This window comes from Zonotrichia leucophrys, chromosome 2 (assembly GCF_028769735.1).
Source record: "Zonotrichia leucophrys gambelii isolate GWCS_2022_RI chromosome 2, RI_Zleu_2.0, whole genome shotgun sequence".
Classification (NCBI taxonomy): domain Eukaryota; kingdom Metazoa; phylum Chordata; class Aves; order Passeriformes; family Passerellidae; genus Zonotrichia; species Zonotrichia leucophrys.
In genome coordinates this window covers 32,625,670-32,645,669 of record NC_088171.1, presented here as the reverse complement: position 1 = coordinate 32,645,669, position 20,000 = coordinate 32,625,670, and the positions used below count along the sequence as shown (strand labels likewise).

The following is a 20,000-nucleotide window of genomic DNA, read 5'->3' as shown; positions in this document are numbered from 1 at the left end:
ACTACTATAATTGTTTTAATACATTTGCAGCAAATTATATATCGATGTTCTTTTTTTTCATTGACCTTTCTTTCTCAACATAATTTTCTTTTTTTTTTTGCCTCATGCTGTGTCCATGGTGGCATAGCACTATTAGAGGATTCGATTTTGAATTAAGGGCTAATCCTGCAAGGTCCTGAGCACCGTTGCCATCTGCTGAATGCAAGGGAGGTCTGGGACCTCTCAGACTGAGCAGTATCTTGCTAGATCAGATAGCAATTTGCATTTACTGTTTGTGCTCAGAGACATCCCGACATTTTTAGTAAATTGCTGTGGAATTACAGATTACTGAGGAACTTCTACCTTTGAAAGGAGTTGCTGCTGCCAAATCGTTTTTCCGTTTCTGCAGAACAAGCAATTTTTTGATGACAGCTCAACTCTCAAACGCAGGAGCTGTGTTTGCATTGCTGAAAGGTTTCAGAGCCTTGCATAGTATTATATGAACTAAACCACACAAAAAATCTATGTGTAGCCTTGCCTTCCTTGAGGTGTGTTATGTTTTTTCTCGTTTTGCAGAAGGGAGGAAGAGGTGTGACAGGAGTTTATCAAGGCGTTGAGCTTTCAGCACTGAGAGGCTGAAAAACTTGGAAATGCTTTGCTGTAGCCCTCATTTTGTTTAATTTGAACTAAGTGACTGATTATTTAAGATAGAAAAAGCTGTTTATTCCCTATAGAATAGTAAGTAATCAGCATCCATTTTACTCAGGCACAGGGCTGGTCTGTCTGTTTGCCCAGCTGTAACCCCATCTCATAGGGCTGCTTTTCTTGGTGGCTGTGAGAGCTGCATGTTGTAACTGTTTCTGATCAGTATGGTGTTGCTAACCCCATCAGTGAATATTTTCTTTCTAAAAAAATATTTCCAATATAAGCTATGAGGTCAAAAGGTGCATTAGTGTTATTGATCACAGCTTTTCAGTCATAGCAGGATAAAAAATTCCAAAGGATTCAGCTGGTCTAGCAGTTGTCTCTTTATTCCCAAATATATTCTGGGGAATGAGCCTCACAAAATGTTAGAGAAAAGTGCCTGGTCCTGCGAGGTAGGGATGATGCACTGAATGTAAATGAGAGCAGAGTTGTTGATGATTATTTCATTTGTAATTCTGGCTAATACTGGTAAGTGTATTAACATAAGGGGATGTCAGAAGCTGACCATATGGTCATCTTATCATCTTTGCCATAGTCACAAATCGGAAATGGCATGGCTGAAGGGTTTTAGAATTGTTCTGTGTTGTCTTAAATACCTTTTTTTCTCTTCTTCTTTGTCTTTCAAAAATATCCCCCCCATTTGTCTAAAATACATTTTTTTTTCTCTTCTTCTTGGTCTTTCTCAAAAATATCCCCCCACCCCACACCCCAGTCACCAAAGAGATTTCATTATCACACAAAATTTGCTGAATTTGCATTGATGTTTGAAAAATGTGTGTGTAGCCCCACTTGTATTTCATGCTGCTGGAGTTCCTAGATGCTGATAACCAATATATTATACTAAAGTTCTTACATGATGAGGATGAGGAAGATATTATAACTTCTTTTTTTTTGTTACATTTCTGAAAGATAAGTTGAGCAGGAAGAATGACACGTAGCAATTTTGTCTGCTTGGAAAGCAGAAGGTTTAGAGTGTTATATTTTTAATTCAGTGCATGGTTTTCATTCTCTGAGTTTAATTCTCTCATACACATAGTGACAACCACAGCTGCTCTGTAGCATGACTAAGGCTTGCCACTACAGTGGCAGGAGTAGTTTTCACCTATGAGTTATTGAGTTCCAGTGGCTTGTTCATTCAGGCTGTTTTTTTCCTCTTTTTTGTTGTTGGTATTTGGTTTCTCCTTCAATCTCCATACAGGTTTCACCTCCACCAGCAAATCCTTGGAGAAAGCTGAATCACTGCTTTGCATAAAGTGGAAAAAGACTTGCATTCCAGTGCTTTATCTATATTTTCTTATAATCCGATTTAGTGTGGAGTACAAGCCTGAAAAGCCCTTCAATCTTTCTGTAATTCTTGCACAACCATTCACAATAGATTTGTACAGTGCAGTCTAAGAGATTTGGGTTCAGAATAGTGATAAGTTTAAAAAAAAAAAACAACCCCCCCAAAAAAAAACCAGATTACTTGTTTTTCTTTGCAGTTTAACAGATTTCACTGTCAGTACCCTCTCCCCAACTAACAGTACATGACATACACAATCTGCAGAGAAAGCAATATAGAGTCTATATGCACAGAGTCTATATGCTTATACTCCTCTGTGTAGAGGAATTTGCCTCTTGTAAACCATGCAATTGTAAAGAAGAAAAACCTCAATGCATTGGATGTTTTAAATCCTGTTATTGCCTTGTTTTTCATAGCTTTATTTTTTTCACAGTATTTAAATAAGCATATAATGGAAAGGATAGAACATGGAAAAGGAATGCTACAGAGAGTGGAAAGAACAGAGTCTGGAAAGTTGTTCTGTATCATCTGATATGAAAAAGAGAATGGTTCTTGTCATCTCAGCAGTCTGTATGTCACTGAAAGTGGGAGGACTTGTTTGGCTTATTTTTCAGTTTTTGTTTGTTTGTTTTTTCTTTTTTTTTTTATGGTAGCCATTGAGAAGTAAGAAACCAAAATCTATTCAGGATGTAGTAGTGTGATCCAAAAACCAGGACAAACTGGAATTTGTCATCAAGTTATCTCTTCTTGTGGGTATAAAGGGATTAATGACTCAGGCATTAGGAATAATTATATCTGGCTTAGCTGGACAGTTTGTCTAACATTAGCAGTAGGGCAATAGGTGTATTCTAAATGCAGTCTGAGCTATTGGACATGTCTGTAATGTAGATGTATATGCACTGTTGGTTTAGCTGTGGTGTTCCAAAGATGCTGGTTAATGCATGTGCAGGCTAGTAAATGATATGTGAACATATAGATTGCTAGGTGGGTAGTTAGAGATGTGTAGCTATCTGTAACCCCTGAATGTTTTCATACTTTTCCTTCTTTGCTCATTCTATGAGACAGCTTTTTTAATATTTGCTTTTTAGAGTTGTCCTCAAATATTTATAGTTTAATCAAATGAATTTAACTTTTACTCAGTGTAACAAAGGCATTTCCTTTAGATTAAGTCTCTTTGAATATTTATGTTGCAAGTATTTAAAATGAGGCTGCTCCACTGATGCCTCACACCAACTGCAGTAGTTTAAGAAAATGCTCCAGTTTGAGAAGAGGATACAGATGCTGGATGTGGCAACAGCAAGATGTGTACTGCCTGGCTGATTTGTTAAATACGTGTCACAGATGATTTTTCTTTACAGATGTGTATTAATTTCTGTCCTAAGCCTTAGTAACTGGTAGCCTGCATAGAGAACAGTGTGGAGGTAGGAGAAAAGGAACTATTGGAAAATCATATTTGGTGTGCAAACCCATTCTTTCCTCCTGTCATTGGTAATTGTACCATCACCTTGAGCTGGTATTTGTAGAGCTGTCTTCTCAGAGAGAAAGGGTTTCTCCTGTTAGAGAGGTAGGTGGGCACACAGAAAGCAGCAGAGAATCCTGACTGGTTTTTCAGTAGGTGGTAATACATGATGTGTTCATCTAAATATTTTATCTGTTCATTTATGTGTTCATTTTAATATTTTATCGTTTCCTGTCTCTGGGACCCTAGGTTCCCCTTCCCCTGCATGACAGCCATTGTTGCTGTTGGCTGTCATCTCCCTGTACACACAATACCGTTACATCTCATGTAGATGTGTTGCTGGCTCCTTCAGGAACCAGAGAAAGCAGATGTTCCCTGGGTGTTTCACACGGGTGAGAGTGTCTCTATACTGCTCTTTCTGCCCCTCAGCCACCCTGGATCCTGCAGAGGGGCTTCTCCATCACAGAGGAATGGGAGGAGCAGTGCTAACTGTTCCTAGCAGAGCTGTATCCATGCTTTATTTCACTTGGGAGGAGGAGGGAGCTCATAGCCTGGGAGAAACTGTCTCAGCAGAAGCTGGTGCAAATGGATTATTTAATAACAAACAAGCACAGTGTCTGCTTCTTTATTATTTTTATGCCTACGGAACTCACACAGAAGTGGTGTGGTGAGATTACTGCCTAAGGCTGCCCCCAAAGAGCTGCAAGAACAGGAGGCCTTGGGACTCATGTTGGTTCTGTTGCATTTCTTAATGAAGCTTTAAAATGCTTGAAATTGTCTTTGAAATGAAATAGTCCATAGCTGCAGTTTAACTCCAGACTTTGTAATAGTTGCTTAGCCAAATAAAAGAAAATTGTGGGGAACAAAGAAGAGTTAGGTTGATGACTAGAAGAAAAAGTTTAAATAAAAAATTCATGAAGAGAAAAAATATAGCGTCATAGGCTTTTGCACTAAGATTTCCCTTCCAATGTCTTTTCTCTTCCAACTATTACTGTGAATTTTTCTCTCCCTGTTTGCTACAAACATTAGAAAAACTTTTTCTGTAGGAATGATAAGAAAAATTGTCACAAATTTAGGCAGAAACTGGAACACTGAGTGAAATTTTAAAAGGGGTATGCATTTCACTGCCATTCTGAGTGGGGGTATGGTGAACTCTAAATTATTAATGAATTGAGGAATTGCCTTTTGTAACTCTTAAATCAAATGTGACTAAACAGAAAAATCTCAGAAAGACTTTTGTTCATAATTGTCAGCCCGTCTTGTACAGCCACATCTCTTCCTCATTCAAATTTACTGCTCTAGTGGCCTTTAGTAACAGAATGAATAATATGCTGTGAATAAATCCTCTCATGGTTACCCTTTCTCTCCATTTGTAGATTAAGACCAGCAAATCATTATTTGTGGACACATATTAATGTCCAAAAGTGTCTGACAAATGTGCAGTTGTTTGTTTTGAGCAAATTATTTTTGAAGTGTCAGTACACCCTCAGGTTTTGTGTTCCTGCTATGACATGAGGAAATATTCTGGAATGAGTTTAAATTACAGGGCATTTAGGAAGAAAATATAGAAGATATTTACAGTGAACAGTAGGACTTCAGGGAAAGACCTACATGCTAGTTCAGACATTTTAAAATATGAATATTATTGTTAAGTCTTTAGGTGATGTCTGGTAATAGATATTTAATCTTGCAAAAGCACTTTCATTGCTTACTTGTTAAAGTAATTTAACGGATGAGTGGTGCTATTAATGGACCACATGTATAATCCAGACTTTTTTTGTTCAAAACATTCCTCTAGGGTTTAAATTTCTAAACATATTCAGAGGCAATTTGAAGAAATTTAGCCTATACACAAGCTGTAGAAAACATAATTTATTAACTTTTCTTCTGCATTTAGAGGATAAAAGAAATCACTACATATACATATGTGCAACTTTAAGTAGGCTGAGTGATATACCTTGTTTTGATGGGGTTGTTAGAAACCAGACTGTGAATGGAAGGACGTGGAGATTAACAGAGGGCTTAAAACTAATTGTAAGTTATCTGAGCAAACATACAGTTCCAGACTTTTCATCACTGTTTGGTTTGTTGTGTTGTTGTTTTTTTGGTTTGTTGTTTTGTTGGTTTTTTTTTTTGAGAGAGAATTGCATTAATAATGTCTATAACATAGTTTTTGCAAGAAAAGAAAACAAAAACCCAAGAAACTGACATTATAGTAAAACCAGTCTTTCTTTCCATCCCAACATTTTGGGATGCTGGAAGAATTGACATATGGAAAGCAGATTATCAGGTAATAACAATAAACATAAAAGTCTTTGCTTAACACTAGTTATTATGATAAAGTCACACTCTTTTGAACAGAGAGATTCTTTGATAATATTGCAGTTTTGCTTCAACAAGGAGTTAATTTATTTTCCGAACATGTGGCTGTGTTTTGCTGAAACTCAGATATCACCTACACAGGGTAGGAAATTAGGGAAATAATCTGGTGTAAACATCTCTTTGACTTTGTGAGGATCACTGCACAGTTACATAGTTCAATAAAGAACTAAAATGTGTTTGTTGACTCCAAGTTCAGCTGTTTCCAAATAAATGTTTGTGAAACCCCCAACTTTAATAGCCTCATTGTACCATCCAAAAGACGTGCAAGAGAATGAATAGATGACCTTTCAGATAGAGAACAAGCTGTTCACCATGTCTTTTCATTTACTGAGACAAACTACTCTTTTTCTGCAGAGATAATACTTTCCACCATTTTTACCAATGTTGAGTAGAATAACGAGTTTAATTGTTTTGCTTCTGAGTGCAAGGGGTTTAACCTATGCCTCCTTAGATCAGGACTCTTTCTAGACCAGTACTGTTAAATGCATTAAGTGAGATAGACTTATTTTAATTTTTTTAAAAGAGACTGGAGGTATTTTGGGTCCTAGACTCACAGGGTGGGATGTCATTAGCTATCCATCCATGTTTATCCATGTGACATCTGTCTTTGAATGATACATGGATGAATTCTCATTGCCATTGTGCACTGCAGCTGTGGGATCAATAATTTACTGATAAGGTCCAAAGCAGCTGTAAAGGAAATTGGTCTAAATAATTTTGAAATTGCAGTCTTGCTGTGGAAAGCTGCTGGGAAACTCTCAGTTGCACACTTGTACAAAAACACTAGCTTGGACTGGAACAGATCACAAATGGGGAGAAAATGAGGATATGAAAATCAAAGCTCAGCCTTGTCTTTCTCATGTGAGGGGTGGTTGGCCCTTAGTGTTTGCAGTTGTAAACCCACCACTTATATCACAACTTAGTATAATGCTGACTAATACCAGCTGGTTATACTGGTAAAATATTTTTGCTCTACAGTATAACTGAAATCACTTTTTATTCAGCCTGTCCATGTTACTGTTCTTATCTGAAAAAAACCAGAGCTGTTCTCTTGTTAAAGGAAACACAATGTGTTTGCTGAAATTTAAAAAAATACAGTCAAAAGGAATCCCTCAAAAGTTGAGGGAAATCTTACGATTTGAAAAAAAACCCAACAAACAAACAAACAAACCAACCAAAAAAGCACCAAAAAAACCACCAGAGGAAGAAACAGAAACTTTTTTTTGTGGTTACCAAGACCAATTACATTGTCTGTTTGCAGTAAAGATTTCATTGTGTGAACCAAATACTCTAGATCATGCATCGTGCATGAGTAGTTTACTAAAATTAGAATCAAATTTGTTTACAAATTTTGTAATCATTTCATTTGGAAGGAGGCTGTGAAACCGTCGGATCCAACCTGTGCTGGAAGCAGCTTCAGTTAGACCAGGATGCTCAGAGCTTTGCACAGGCAAGCCCTGAATATAGTGATGTTGGACACTGTGCAGGTAACCTGTCATGTCTGGCCTCTTCACAGGAGGGAAAAATAAGTATCTTAATCTAGACAAATTTTCTTTTATTGCCATCTCTGATGGTTGTCCCATATAATTTTGTAGCAAATCTCCAGGAAAAGTCTGGCTGGGTCTTATCTCCACTCTGCCACTGGGGTTTTGAAGACGCCATGAGATTACCTTGAGCCCTGTCACCCAAGATCAAACCTGGTGCTTTCACCTCAGTGATGTGTGCTGTAAAGGTTTGGAAAAATCCTAAAAATAGAGTGACATGGGAATGAGGAATGAAAAAGTTACACTGAAATCCTAAACTGTCTGGTTCTCCCGACAACCCGAGGTGCTCACAACTTCAGTGTGTAGCGCTGGTCTGTTAGCAAGTACCTTCAGCCTGGTCTTGTAACACTGATAGAAACCAGGAGGAGAAAAAACCTTCATTGATACAATTGAACAAACCTTAGAGAAAATTTCTCAGCACTTACAGTGGTGCCCACAAGACTAACCGAACATCCATCTAAACGTTTGAGTATATTTATTTTGTGGTTCTCAACTACTGTGCATAGATGTTAATCACAGTTCATGGCAATCCTAGTTTTTTTCTCTTATTACCAGAAGCTATTCTTCTGAATTTCCAGAACAAGCTAATGTGTGGAAGGCTGCTTTGTGTGCAGCTGAGGTAACCAGGATGGCAGTGTTTGTTATAAGGACTCTTTCTTACTGGTTCCTGAACTGTGATGAATTATTTTGTGCATAATTGTTCCTGTTGGTGCTTTGGGAGCTGAGGATGTATTTGTTAAGTAAAGGAACTGATCTCTGTAGTGGCAACACATTGTTAACTTTTTGAAACTTAAACCTTTATGTATTCTGTATTCTTTTGGAGTGTTTTTTAAGGGAGGGGGTCCTGTTCCTGCCATGCACAGTAACAGGAGTAGATACTTTCTTCCTGCTCTTGTTAATGTATTGTACCTTGGGCTTTTTTTTGTCTTCCTCTGTAGAAACTCTCCTGGATGATTTCCTTCTCACATACACGGTTTTCATGACGACTGATGACTTGTGCCAGGCCCTTCTGAGGCAATATCCTTTTACTGAAAGTTGTATTCAAGGGGATCACACATTTGCTCATAGTTTTATCTAATGTTGAGCCTTATATCAAAGCTACATGCTTGGTTTTGAGACAAATGCCTAACTCATAGCAACAATGCAATTTTATGTCAGCTTTTTTTGAAGATAAATAAACTTTTATAATGGTGACACGGTAGAATTTAAATAGGGTTAAAACCTCCCCAGGTTATGTTAATTCATAGAATACCTACATGTGCATAATATATTACAGAATATGCAAAGAGAAAAAGTAAAGAATTTTACAGTCTCTGCTCCTTTTATCGTCTAATACAGGATATAAATCTTAGCTCATTTTGAGATAGAAGAATTATTTTCCTGTATTTCTAATGACTTGCATAAGCTACTAAGCTATGTATCAATGTTTGAATAAACTTGTGACTATAAAATGAACCTTTTGTTCATTTGTTTGTTTGCTTGTTTTTTAAAAATCTTTTCCCCATCTTTAAATTTTGTGCTGAAACCATCAGTTTTTTCCCTTACAAGACAAAGAACCATGAAGAGACAGGAACAGTGTATACAGTGGTTATTATCGGACATTTGGTGCTTCTGCCTTATGAATAGAGAGAAATGGTAGAAATAATATTTTGCTTTTTTAAAAATTTTTATAGAGTCACTTCTGCAGGTAATATAATTTGTACAGACAAAAAGAAACTGACTTCCTTTGCCTGATTTTTGTGTTATTGTTATGCTTCACCCCTCTTCCCACAGACATTCACATTGGCATCAGTGTGCAGGGCAAAAGTTCATTCTCAGTTCTGCAGAAAATATATGACTGAACATTGCATAATTCCTTTTGAATTGATTTTACTTTTATAGACTCACCTCTCTAATCTGTAAGGGAAAAAAAAATCCTCTTGGCACAGAGGATGAATTGAAATTCCTATTACTGAGAATTCATTCCCAAAAGTTATGAAACTCCTAAAGCTCCAGCCAGGATAAAATATTTAAAACTGAGCAATGCAGTGAAAAAAACCCTTTCTTTAGCAAATGAGATTATTGCAAACTCTTTGCCAGCAGTTAATTTTAAAGTTTCTTTGAGTTCTTATTATATGTTCCTTAACCTACTGCACCTATTGTGCTAAGAACCACCAAGGGAAAGAAGATGACTCTGATGTGTCCTGTAGGAAAAGAAAAGTCTTGCATTTGGTGTCTCAATGGACTTCTCTCTACAAAGACTGGTTACACGAAGATGAGCATTTAAAACAATTTTTAAAGGTATTGAAACAATTTCTGTGATGCATTTCATTACTGTTTAATTACATACTGTGTCTAAAAAGCCCCAACAGGAAAATCCATAAAACATGTTTTTTCATACTTAGGTCTTCTCCATTAAATCTATAATTTTAATAATTTACATATGTCTTCTTTAAATGATTTACATATGACTTCTTTAAATGCCTTAAATATAGTCAGTTTGAACAGAAATCCTGTATGGTCAATACAGTGAACATTAAAAGCATTATTTTAACATATGAAACTTCTGGAACTCCCATGGTCACTAGAAAATGGGAAAAGTTGGGAAGGTAAGAAATAAAACTACAAAGATGTGGACATTCCTTGGACACACCAGTCATGTCTGTCAGAATAGGGTCTGCAGTCAGTATCCAGAGGATCATGGACATTGAGAGTTTTGAGGTGATGTAGGAGATGCTACTTTGACTGAGGAATGAAATCCTATTCCATGGTGTTTGCTAGGTGGACATGGAGAGCAGCATAGCTTTATGTATTTTTGAGAAATAAAATTTTGTTCCTTACTTGTTAGCGAAGTTGTTCTCATATCTCTGTATGAGTTCCAACAGCTCTTACTAATTAATTAGTTAAGCCCTTGTTAAGTTGAAAATAGCACTGTTGTTGTGAACCTGAAATCAATCTGGTTACTGATTTTTTTTTCAGTATGTATTTTTTCCCTGCTGGTTGAAAGGTGAGGTATTTTAGGAGACTTTGTAGTATCTTACATTTTTACTGATGAGGTTTTTTGTCTGCAACTGGAGATCTTCTAAAAGGTCTTTTATCTCTTCAGTCACTTTCTCAAGACTAAGGCAATGTGGAGAAAATCTTGAGATTCCTTCTTTTTGTTTGTTTTGTTTTGTTTTTTAAGTAGTACACACTGGATAGGGAAGCAGAGACCTTAGGATTTTTGCTTTTTGGTACTAGGTGTGTATTGCTGTACTGGAAAGGGGACATCATTTCAGGCATCAGTTGTGTCACACTGAGTTGCACCTGGATGCAGGGCTTTCTGGCCATGGAGGTGTGTGACTGTGCACTGTCTCACAATTCCTCTTCTGGAAGCTTGTGTGTAGCATAACCAGCAATAATGTTAATGATGGTTGTAGTTACACGTGCAAAATCAACATACAGGGTCACAGGCTAAAATAGTTCATGCAGAAATCTTTGAATGTGGAGGCTAAAGCAAACCTGGTGACTTAGCTCATGCATGTGATCCTTGTTTCTTAGAAGGGAAAGGGAAGGATCTACGTGCAGATGTAGAAAAACTGTAGAGAAAATATTTCCTAGAATTTCAATCATGACAATGTCTTCCCCCAAAATTAAAATTAAGGTTTATTTATGTGTTAGTTTACAACTAGGAAGAGTTATGGGAGTTAGTGGGAGACATCAACTCAGTTTAAAATGCATGCAAATGTGAGGAAAGGTAAAGTAGAATATTTGCCATTTTAAAAGTCTTAATCTGATGAACCTATTTGTTATTATTTTGGATAAGTGATGATGGTGTAGTGTGCTGTCATGCTTCAGAATGTGTTATGCTGTGGTTTTATGTAATAGCCACAAGTGGTGTTTTAAATTTTCCTGTTTATAGACAAAATAGTACAAGAATTTTGCCCTCTTGCTTGATACACAGTACTAAGTAAGAGTGTTTTTGCAAAGAATATTGAATATTGACCAGTCTGTAAATTTAAACAGGAGCATTCTCTCCTTACATGTTTTGCATAAACATAATGATAAAACTTGTTTTAGTAGGATAGTGCCTGAATTGACTTAGACCACTGATGTGATGCCTTAGATTAATGTTTGAGTTGTCAGGTGTGCTAAGGCACTGCTTTGTTTTGTAGACAATATACAGAAATGTATTAGATGATGTGTATGAGTATCCCATTCTCGAGAAGGACCTGAAAGAATTCCAGAAGATACTTGGGATGCATCGCCGTCAGTAAGTATTGATTGTGTCAGTGATCAAGTCTTCTTTTATTCAGAGTGTAATTTATTTTTGTTGCTATCTTTCTGTAATTCAGTGAAGTGATGAGAGGCATATTCAGTTTTACAAATCATCTCTTCTTAAAACTAAGGCTAGATTATTCCATTTTTTCTGATGCTTGTTGGGCAGTGTTTGTGACTCAACACTCACTCCCATCAATTTCACTTGGGATTACTTACAGACAGAGGAATAGTTTGTGAAGAAGCTGGCAAAAATTCCCTCAGAAGTTGCAGTCTGTGACTTCAGATGGTACCTTCATGCTCTCTGCAGTACTGAGAAGCAAATCACTTGGAATAGTCATCTCTGAGTTATTATTTTACTATTAAATATGACATCTATTAAAAATATTTCAGTGGCATGTTTTTCCAACAAATGGAGGTTTGGCTATTGGAGAAGTGGGAGGAGGTGTGCACTTGAGGATGACTCTGACTGCTGTGTTTACCTATTCCAGCAGCTCATGAGCTGGCAGCCTTGCTTTTCACTATTATTTTATTATGCAAGTCAAAGGAAAGTTCTTTGGCTGAGCCAGATGCCTTTAGTTTTTCCTGAAGAACCTCTGGGGCCTTTCTGCAGTGACCTTTACTGCAGAATTTACTGTTTAAAAACTTCTTGATGTTGTAAAGTTTGTTATAGCTAAAACTTCCTTTTCCTAAGCTTTGGCTGGAAAGAATAATTGTGATTTTCCTTTTTGTTTCAGCACTGTAGATGAGTATTCCCCTCATCGAAAGGTAATGCCAACTTGATTGTTGCTGATGGCTAGTTAACTTACCATCTCACTTTTTTTTTTCCCTCTGCCCACTTCTCTCTCTTTTCTTGGCTTCTTAACTGAGCACGACTGGTGACCAAAAACATTACAGGACACATCAGTGAGTTTAGACCTGCAAAGCTGCTTAAGGAACATTTTTTTTTTCCTTTGAGTGCATCCTGGATATCAGCAGTGTGAGCTAACCTGCAGTGGTTGTGACAGTGTTAGCATGTTAACAAGATGCTTTGAGATGTCAAAATTCAGGAGAGGCCTGGGAGGGTGTCCCCACAGAGCTAGAGGGAGGTAAGCTGGGCAAACCAGGCTGAACATAGACATTCACGTGGATGTCACATAAACAAAGCAAAGGGTGGATTTGTTGTGACAGCGACAGACAAAAAGAGAGGAACATGAATCTGTCTGTCTGACTGGAGGGAGAAGTTGCAGCCAGAGAAAAGTTGGTGTACAAACTGCTTAGAGGTGAATTGCTGTGTTTGTCAGTTTTACTGGGCTGATGGTGAAGTGTGTAATAAGCTTAAAATGTTCCTGCAAAAATGTGGAAAGCAGAACATGAGATTGTAGTGAAATTGCTAAATAGGCTGATTGCTACGTGGGAAATGTATATAAGAAGTGTGTAAGAAACGGGCTCTGAACATGAGTACAGAAAACCTTGAATTGTGCAGGCTGCTTAGCCTTGGCATGTCCTGCTTCCTCCAAAATCCCCACCTTGGCCATTATTTAGTAAGGCAACTCCCAGTTTACTGCTCCAAGAAAGGGTGGGTGTACTTCCTATGCAGAAACCTTTTGGCCAGACATATGGGTTAAATGCTGCATTCTGTGAATTACTGCTTTGTAAACAGCAGGGATGCAAAAAATCACTGATTTTTTTCCCCTTTGTTTCTTTTCCACTCCTTCACAGAATAAGACCTTTTTCCCCCAGTTCAGTGTAAAGGAGAACTGGCTGCAGCACAGAGGAACTGTGAATGAAACAGAAGAAAGTGAGTATAAATGAAAGAATGGAGGGAAAGCTGGAAAGCTATACAATTGTTTCAAAAGGACTTCAATGCAAATATTCTTTAGTTGACATATAGCTTTTGAACAAGACCTTAAGGACACAAAAGAAGAAATATTTGACAAGTTTTCCTTCTTCCTCCTGGTTGGCAGGGCTCAGCAGTGCCATGATATTTCAAGGGTTTTTTTTCCCTGTCCGGTTCCTCCAACACCCCTGTCACAATCCTGTGTATGTCCCAGGTGTGCTGGCAGCCCATCCACCAGGCATTAGTTCTGCTCCAGTTCATGCTCTTGGTCTCTTGACCTATATCTTGGCTGTGAAAGGTGAGTGAATAAGCCTGTCACATGAAACGGGCCAGGATCTGCCAGCTCTGTGAACGTGCCTTAGTTCCTTCTCTGCTCAAAAAATCTCTGTGTGGAGTGTGAGGTGCCACTTCACTTTAATGCCAGCCATTTCCAAAGGCAATTCCGTGCCTCACCATTGGTACTGTAAGGCAGTGAGGCTGTCGCCCTCCTGCAATGCCTGAGCCAGGAAGGAGGCAGAGAGGAGAGCACTGTGTACACAAGCAGGGAACGGCAGAAGGACCTCCTACCTGGCTCTTTGACAGTAGATCTTCATTTCTTACTGGGAACAAAACTCCAGAAGTTCACTTGAAGTCAGTGTATTTTTAGTGCTCATTTGTGACAGAATAAAAACTGAGCTTGTTCTACGCCAAGTCAAAAGACTTGCACAATGTGTGCTGCTGATAGATAATCCTCTTTTTGTGCTTCAAATGTAGGGGGTTTTGAGGTTTATGATACCAAGGCTTCTTCTAAAAATGTTATTTGTGGATGTGAACCTCCACACTCATTATGTTTTTGAAGCTGGACACAGCTTGTGGGTGACTGGAAAGGAAAGGGTGCTGGTGCAAGGGAGGGGACAGACTGTGTGACTGTGGTAGGACAGCCACCAGGACAGGACCCAGCAAGGCCAGTCCTGACTGAGTTAAATTGCTTTTGTTTCACTGCTTGAGAGCAGAAGCCATGGATTATGATGGGATTGAAGGAATGAAATAGCCAGAGTGAAGTTGGGGAAGGGAGAGACAGATGCAGAGGGTGGACATCTAACATGTGTGGTGGATTGCTGTCTGATTGATGGTGCTTGTGGAGGATGGGTCTGCCCAGCTGCACTGTGCCACTTGACCAGAGGTGTTTTATCCTCTGTCGCAACCATTACCAGGGCAGCTTGCAGCCCATGGCTACTTCCTCTCTCTGGCATTCCCTCCTTCTGACAGAGGAGCAGCACAGGCTCCTGGAACAGATGATGTGGTCCATCCCAAGAGATACCATAGATAGGACGTTGGAAGGGTGTGAGGGGAAGAGTCACTATGGTGGTTGTGCATGAGCATCTGACCTGTGGGTTGATTTAGTTCACTGTCAAAAGAAGGATAAATCAATAGCCCATTTATAAAATGACATTGCTGTCATTGTCCCTTTGCAAATGATCAAGAGGACATGTCAAACAAATTCACTGTAAGCAAGGTGTGTCAGTTTGCACATGGAGTCCAAATATTCCTATCAGATTTTTTAAAATTTATTTTTCTACCTCGTAATTTAAAGTGCAGTTGGATGTCTCCATCTTCATGATGTGTATCTATTCTGATAAAATATTCTGCCGTAGAATGAGCATCTCATTTACTCTCTGTCAGCAGAGACAGGTAAAAAAGGAATTATAAAATCACATGGCTTTTTTTCCCCTCAATGTTTCCCCTCAATACTCAATGTTAAGTTCCTCCTTCATTCTCATATTCATTTTTTCTTTACTACAACAGGAAAAAACCCTTTTCTCAAGGACAGAGTTCTTAACTGCTTCTGGCATAGTCTTCACTAATGAAAGTGCCCTGAAGCCATGAAGATCTGTAGGACAAGCAAAGAGCTATTGCTACATACATCTGTCAATAAAGATAATAAAAAAAATATAACAGTTCCTGAGAAGAAAAGTTGTCCTGTGTTGGCATGGTAGCAGCCTGTCTAGAATAAGAAGTGCTAGAGGAGAAGGAAATTGAAAGTTTAATTGAGCACTGAAGTGAGTGTGAAACTAAGAGCTGTGACGATTCTGATTAGCAGATGTAATTTTCAAAATATTTATGCAAGTCTGCAGCTCAGTTTCTTCCACTTAAGTGTGGCAGCCATATTTCAAAGAACTAGCTAGGGCAAACTCCGCAAAAGATGTAAACCTAAAATTCTGGCAGGCAGAAAGAGTGTGCATCCCTTTTTGTAGCAGAAAAAAGTAATTGCTGAGCTGACCACAGCATTCCCAGAGCTGAACCAACTCATGGACCTCAGTGGAAGTAGTGAGCCCAGTGAGTTTTTCCAAACCAGTCCCGTTTATATGTGCTGCTTGTGATTCAAGAAATGAGTTGTCAGAACTGACTGTATGGCAGTTTGGGCCATCTCTGCTGGTGCTGAAATACTCTGGCAAGTAGTTTAGATGTCTAGACAGATAAGCTATCAGGAATGGTTGAAAACCTGGAAGCAATGTTCTTGCAAAGCTTCCTGTTCCAGGTAGAAATGGAGGTCCAAAATAATTTCTGCAGCAGACATGAAGTAGACTGAAAGGGCTGTGATTTATCTGAACCTAAAATGAAGGGAGAAAAAATGGCAACAGCTGAGTTTCAAAGAAGATAGGCAGTGAAGGAAGTTGTCTGTGACAAATCCTCAGGGTAGGAGATCTTAAATAGATATTGCTGTGGGAGTCTATGTTTCCATTTGCCTGCCTCTCTCATTTTTCAGGGAGAGGAAGTGGAGAGGGGAAAAATGGTGATGTTTCTGCTTAGTTTCATGTCCTTTGTGTCAGGGTGCAGTGACTGCCCTTCCAGCAGCAGCCAGCCAGCTGAGGCATTGCTGTGGTGGGGTCTGCAAGATTGCTCTTTGCTCTGTTCAGGTATCTCTTCCTACAGCTGAGCATGTCTTTGTTCCTTTGTGCAGTTTTCTGCCGTGTGTATATAACAGAGCACTCCTATGTCAGTGTGAAAGCTCAAGTGTCAACTTCAGCTCAGGAGATTGTGAAGATCGTGGCAGAGAAGATCCAGTACCCGGAGGAGGAGCTGGCGCTGGTGACAGTCTCATTCTCTGGTGGTGAGTAACTTCCCTTCATCTGACTGCTCACCTTTTATTGCATCAGGTAAGGGAGGCCTGGCATTTTCTGATGCAAGGATACAACTGTTCCTCTGGGGGCCCACAGCTGGGTGACCAGGGGAACAATGAGGAGCTGCTTCCCGGAGACTTGTTTCCATGGCAACAGCTCTTTCTTGGGTACTGTGGGATGTAGCATCTCCTGGCTGGGAAGGGAGTGTAAAGAACTCTCAGTCTTCAGCAGAATTGCAAGGTTTTATTTCTTTTTCACAGATGAATCTCCTGATTTGGAATTTAAATTAATTTTGAAGGCAATGAGGCATGGTTTGCCTTGAAAATGGAGACGGGAATAGCAAATACTATATGCATGGCTGTTTCCTCATTTATGGCATAGGTAACAAATATTCTTGAGCTGAAAGGAGGAAGACATGTATTTGCACAATTAAGATACTGGAAGCAATCTCAGCAATATTTTGTAAGCAGCAACTGACATCTTTTGCCTATTGTTTTAGTGTTAGTCATTCAATAGAAGGGCTTATTGTCTTTTTTTAAGAAAGGCTATAGTGATCGTGGAGTGTTACTAGGGACCAGCCAAAGTCCCAAGATCTTCTTTGATCTTTGGCAGATCTCAAGCTCCTTGGTCAGATTGTTTTGATCATTGTGGTGTTTTTTGGAAGCAATTTAACTAAGTGCATAGAACCGTGAAGCTGGATCTAGAAAAGGACTAAGAGTGTAGATTATCTTGGCAGTATTCTCAGATAACATTAGTTGGTGTTGACCCCCTAAGACAAAGGATGGGTCTTTTAAGTTACAGCACTCATTGCTACTACTTTGTCAGTCTAGTTAAATGAAATGCACACAAGTGCTGGCTTGTTCTGTTTGTACCTTTGATTCAGAACTGGAAGGTCACTTTTTCCCCCCCGCATGCGAAGCTCAATTAAATAAACCTATTTTTGAGTGCACTGATGTGTGTGTCAGGGAGATGGTGCCCTGCTCTGATTGCTGAGACCCTGGGCACAGAGCAGCCATTGGGAGCATCACACATGAGTGTCCTGGCCATCCAGGCTATATCACTTTCAGGCATATTCTTTTTACCCTTGTGTGTGCCCAAACTCACCTTCAGTGCGTTTCACAGCACTGAGAAATCGCTCTGCTGGTGTTGTTTTTCAGGTCTTTCTCTCCTGTTCAAGAGCAGGTCAAGTTTTGCTCTGATAGCAATAAATCTGGTTCTAACTGCCTGCTTAGCTAAAGAAAACCAACCATTCATAAATAATGAAACACACTATATTGGTTCCCAGGAAAGCCACAAAATGGAAGTGGTTACCACTTGGTTTTCAATGAGAGACAGTAAATAAAATGTAGATATAGTAGGAAAGCCATTTGTACGTGATCTTTATAACCCCTAAAATGTTATTTAGTTACATTTCCTGAGTAAATTTGAAATACAACAGTATCAGTGTCTTTCTTCTTATGCATCCTGTACTGCAAGTAATAAACACCAACCTGCTCTGCTTTTTTTTTCTGCTTTGTGTTTTCCTATTTGTGTGACTTAGAACTCTTTCATCCACTTGGAGGGCAGCAGTATGAGCATTGGAGAACCTGTTTTTATTGTAGTCCAGTAATGGATAAGCAAGCTCTTCATTCAAAATTACCTTGAAAAAACATAATTATAGTTCAGCTAATGTATCTGTGCATCAATGGATAAGTGAGCATGGATAAAAGGGAAAACTATCTGAAATTATATTTGGCTCTCAGACTTCTCCTGGTTCTACTCCTCATGGGCAATGCAGAGTCCAGGGTAGCTGTCAGTGTTCTTGGTGTAGTTTTGGGTCTACCTTGTATCTGGTCTCCAGAGGATTACTTGGAACCCTCAGGAAGTGACAGTTTTTGCAAGGCAGTTTTTAAGCTGTATTTGAAGTTTTGCTTTATTTTTCCCCACACCTTTCTCTAGTTCATTCAAGATTCCACAGAGCTGAACCAGCTGAACTCTGGACTGGAGAAAAAAAAAAGTCCTTTCTGTTTGCTACCAGTGTCCTGCTCTTTTACTCAGCTATTTCCCAAATTATTTGCTCTAAGGCTAGAAGAATTACTATAAATGCTGTGTTACAAAGGACTATGCAGCTCTGCTCCATGGGGTGAATTTCATGGTGATGGAATCCTTTAAACTTCTTTTCCTACTCACTGGCTGTGGCTACTGATTTAATCTCCACCCCTGGTTTTGTCTCCAGTGACACAGAACAGCTCAGTCTCTGGAGGCTGAGACACTCAGCTCTTACAAAATTCACTACATTTATACTAGATACACTGGGCTGAAATTAAATGCTCTTTAAGGCATTGGAGGCTAGACCAGATGATTTCAGTGTTTCTTTCTGTTCTATGTGAAATGCAGTTTGAAAGCAAAAGCAGGAAGCTTTTGTGCTCTAGTCCCTCAGACATATCTTGCCTTTATCTTGCCTGAGCAGGGTGGAAATGATTGGTCCCTACAGAGACTGAATTTGATGCTTAGTTACCTTCTAAGAGGTTGATGTGGCTTCACAAATACAATTGTACCTTTATTTCTCATATACAGCTTTTACTCCTGTTCTGAAACTTCTGGGTTTTTGCTGTTTTTACAGAAAAACATGCTCTACAACCAAATGATTTGGCCATCTCAAAATCTTTGGAGTCATCCAGTCGTATGTTTGTATACCGAAAAGATCTGACTGATTCTTTGGTAAGGATTGATATTGTATATTTCCCATTTTTTGTTTGTCTGACTCTAAATCAAAACCTTAGTATTCCTCTCAGAGAGCTTTTGCAGTGCAGAATTTATTTTTTGCTTCCCTAGTAAAGCTTACTGAGCTGCTCTATTTCTTAAAAAAAAAAAAAAATCTTTCATTAACAGCAGTTATTTGACTGAACAGTAATGGAATTTGTTCATCAATTTTAAATAAACCAAAGCTTCTGTGCAGCTTAAATCTTGCAATCTACATCAGCCTGGGGAAGCTGACCTGTGTTTGTACCAGAATGGATGGGATGAGGATTATTCAGGGCTCTTGTGACTCTTTCCTCCCCTCCCTGCCTTGTGCCTCTGTGGCACTTTGGCTGGTACATAATCATTCAAAGTGGTGAACAAATTCCCTGGAATTACTACATGTGGAAATAGATGTTGTGTGAGTTCCACAAGACCCATCAGTGTCACCCCTGTGTTGTGGCAGCTGGTGTGTAGAACTGGGAGTGTGTTCTCCTCCTTTCCTTCTGTCTGTCTGTCTCTCCATCCTCTTGCTGTCACTGGGAATGTCAGCAGATTGAGAGGCAGCAGATCTCTCTCACCCTTCCCTCTGTCTTCAGGATTGCAATCTCCCTCCCTCCATGCTTTCCCAGAACCTCAGTGAGGCAGGCATGGTCAGGCACTTTGGTGTTCCAGTAGTTTTCTGCTAATTATGCAGATGTTTCCAGAAAGAGTAGGGGCTGTATCACAGCTGACTTGTGCATGTTGTCAGTACTTCTAGGATTTGTGCATTCAT

General features: G+C 39.0%; 1 protein-coding gene across 1 annotated transcript in view; it reads left to right on the top strand.

The window, feature by feature from the left end:
- Nucleotides 1-20,000, top strand: part of RAPGEF5 (Rap guanine nucleotide exchange factor 5) — a 156,854-nt gene that overhangs the window by 111,984 nt on the left and 24,870 nt on the right. The window contains exons 12-18 of the mRNA XM_064704463.1: nucleotides 8,290-8,368; nucleotides 9,487-9,631; nucleotides 11,485-11,582; nucleotides 12,325-12,355; nucleotides 13,289-13,367; nucleotides 16,348-16,497; nucleotides 19,110-19,207. Of these exons, the coding sequence (XP_064560533.1) occupies nucleotides 8,290-8,368; nucleotides 9,487-9,631; nucleotides 11,485-11,582; nucleotides 12,325-12,355; nucleotides 13,289-13,367; nucleotides 16,348-16,497; nucleotides 19,110-19,207 (680 nt within the window). The remainder of the gene's footprint in view (nucleotides 1-8,289; nucleotides 8,369-9,486; nucleotides 9,632-11,484; nucleotides 11,583-12,324; nucleotides 12,356-13,288; nucleotides 13,368-16,347; nucleotides 16,498-19,109; nucleotides 19,208-20,000) is intronic.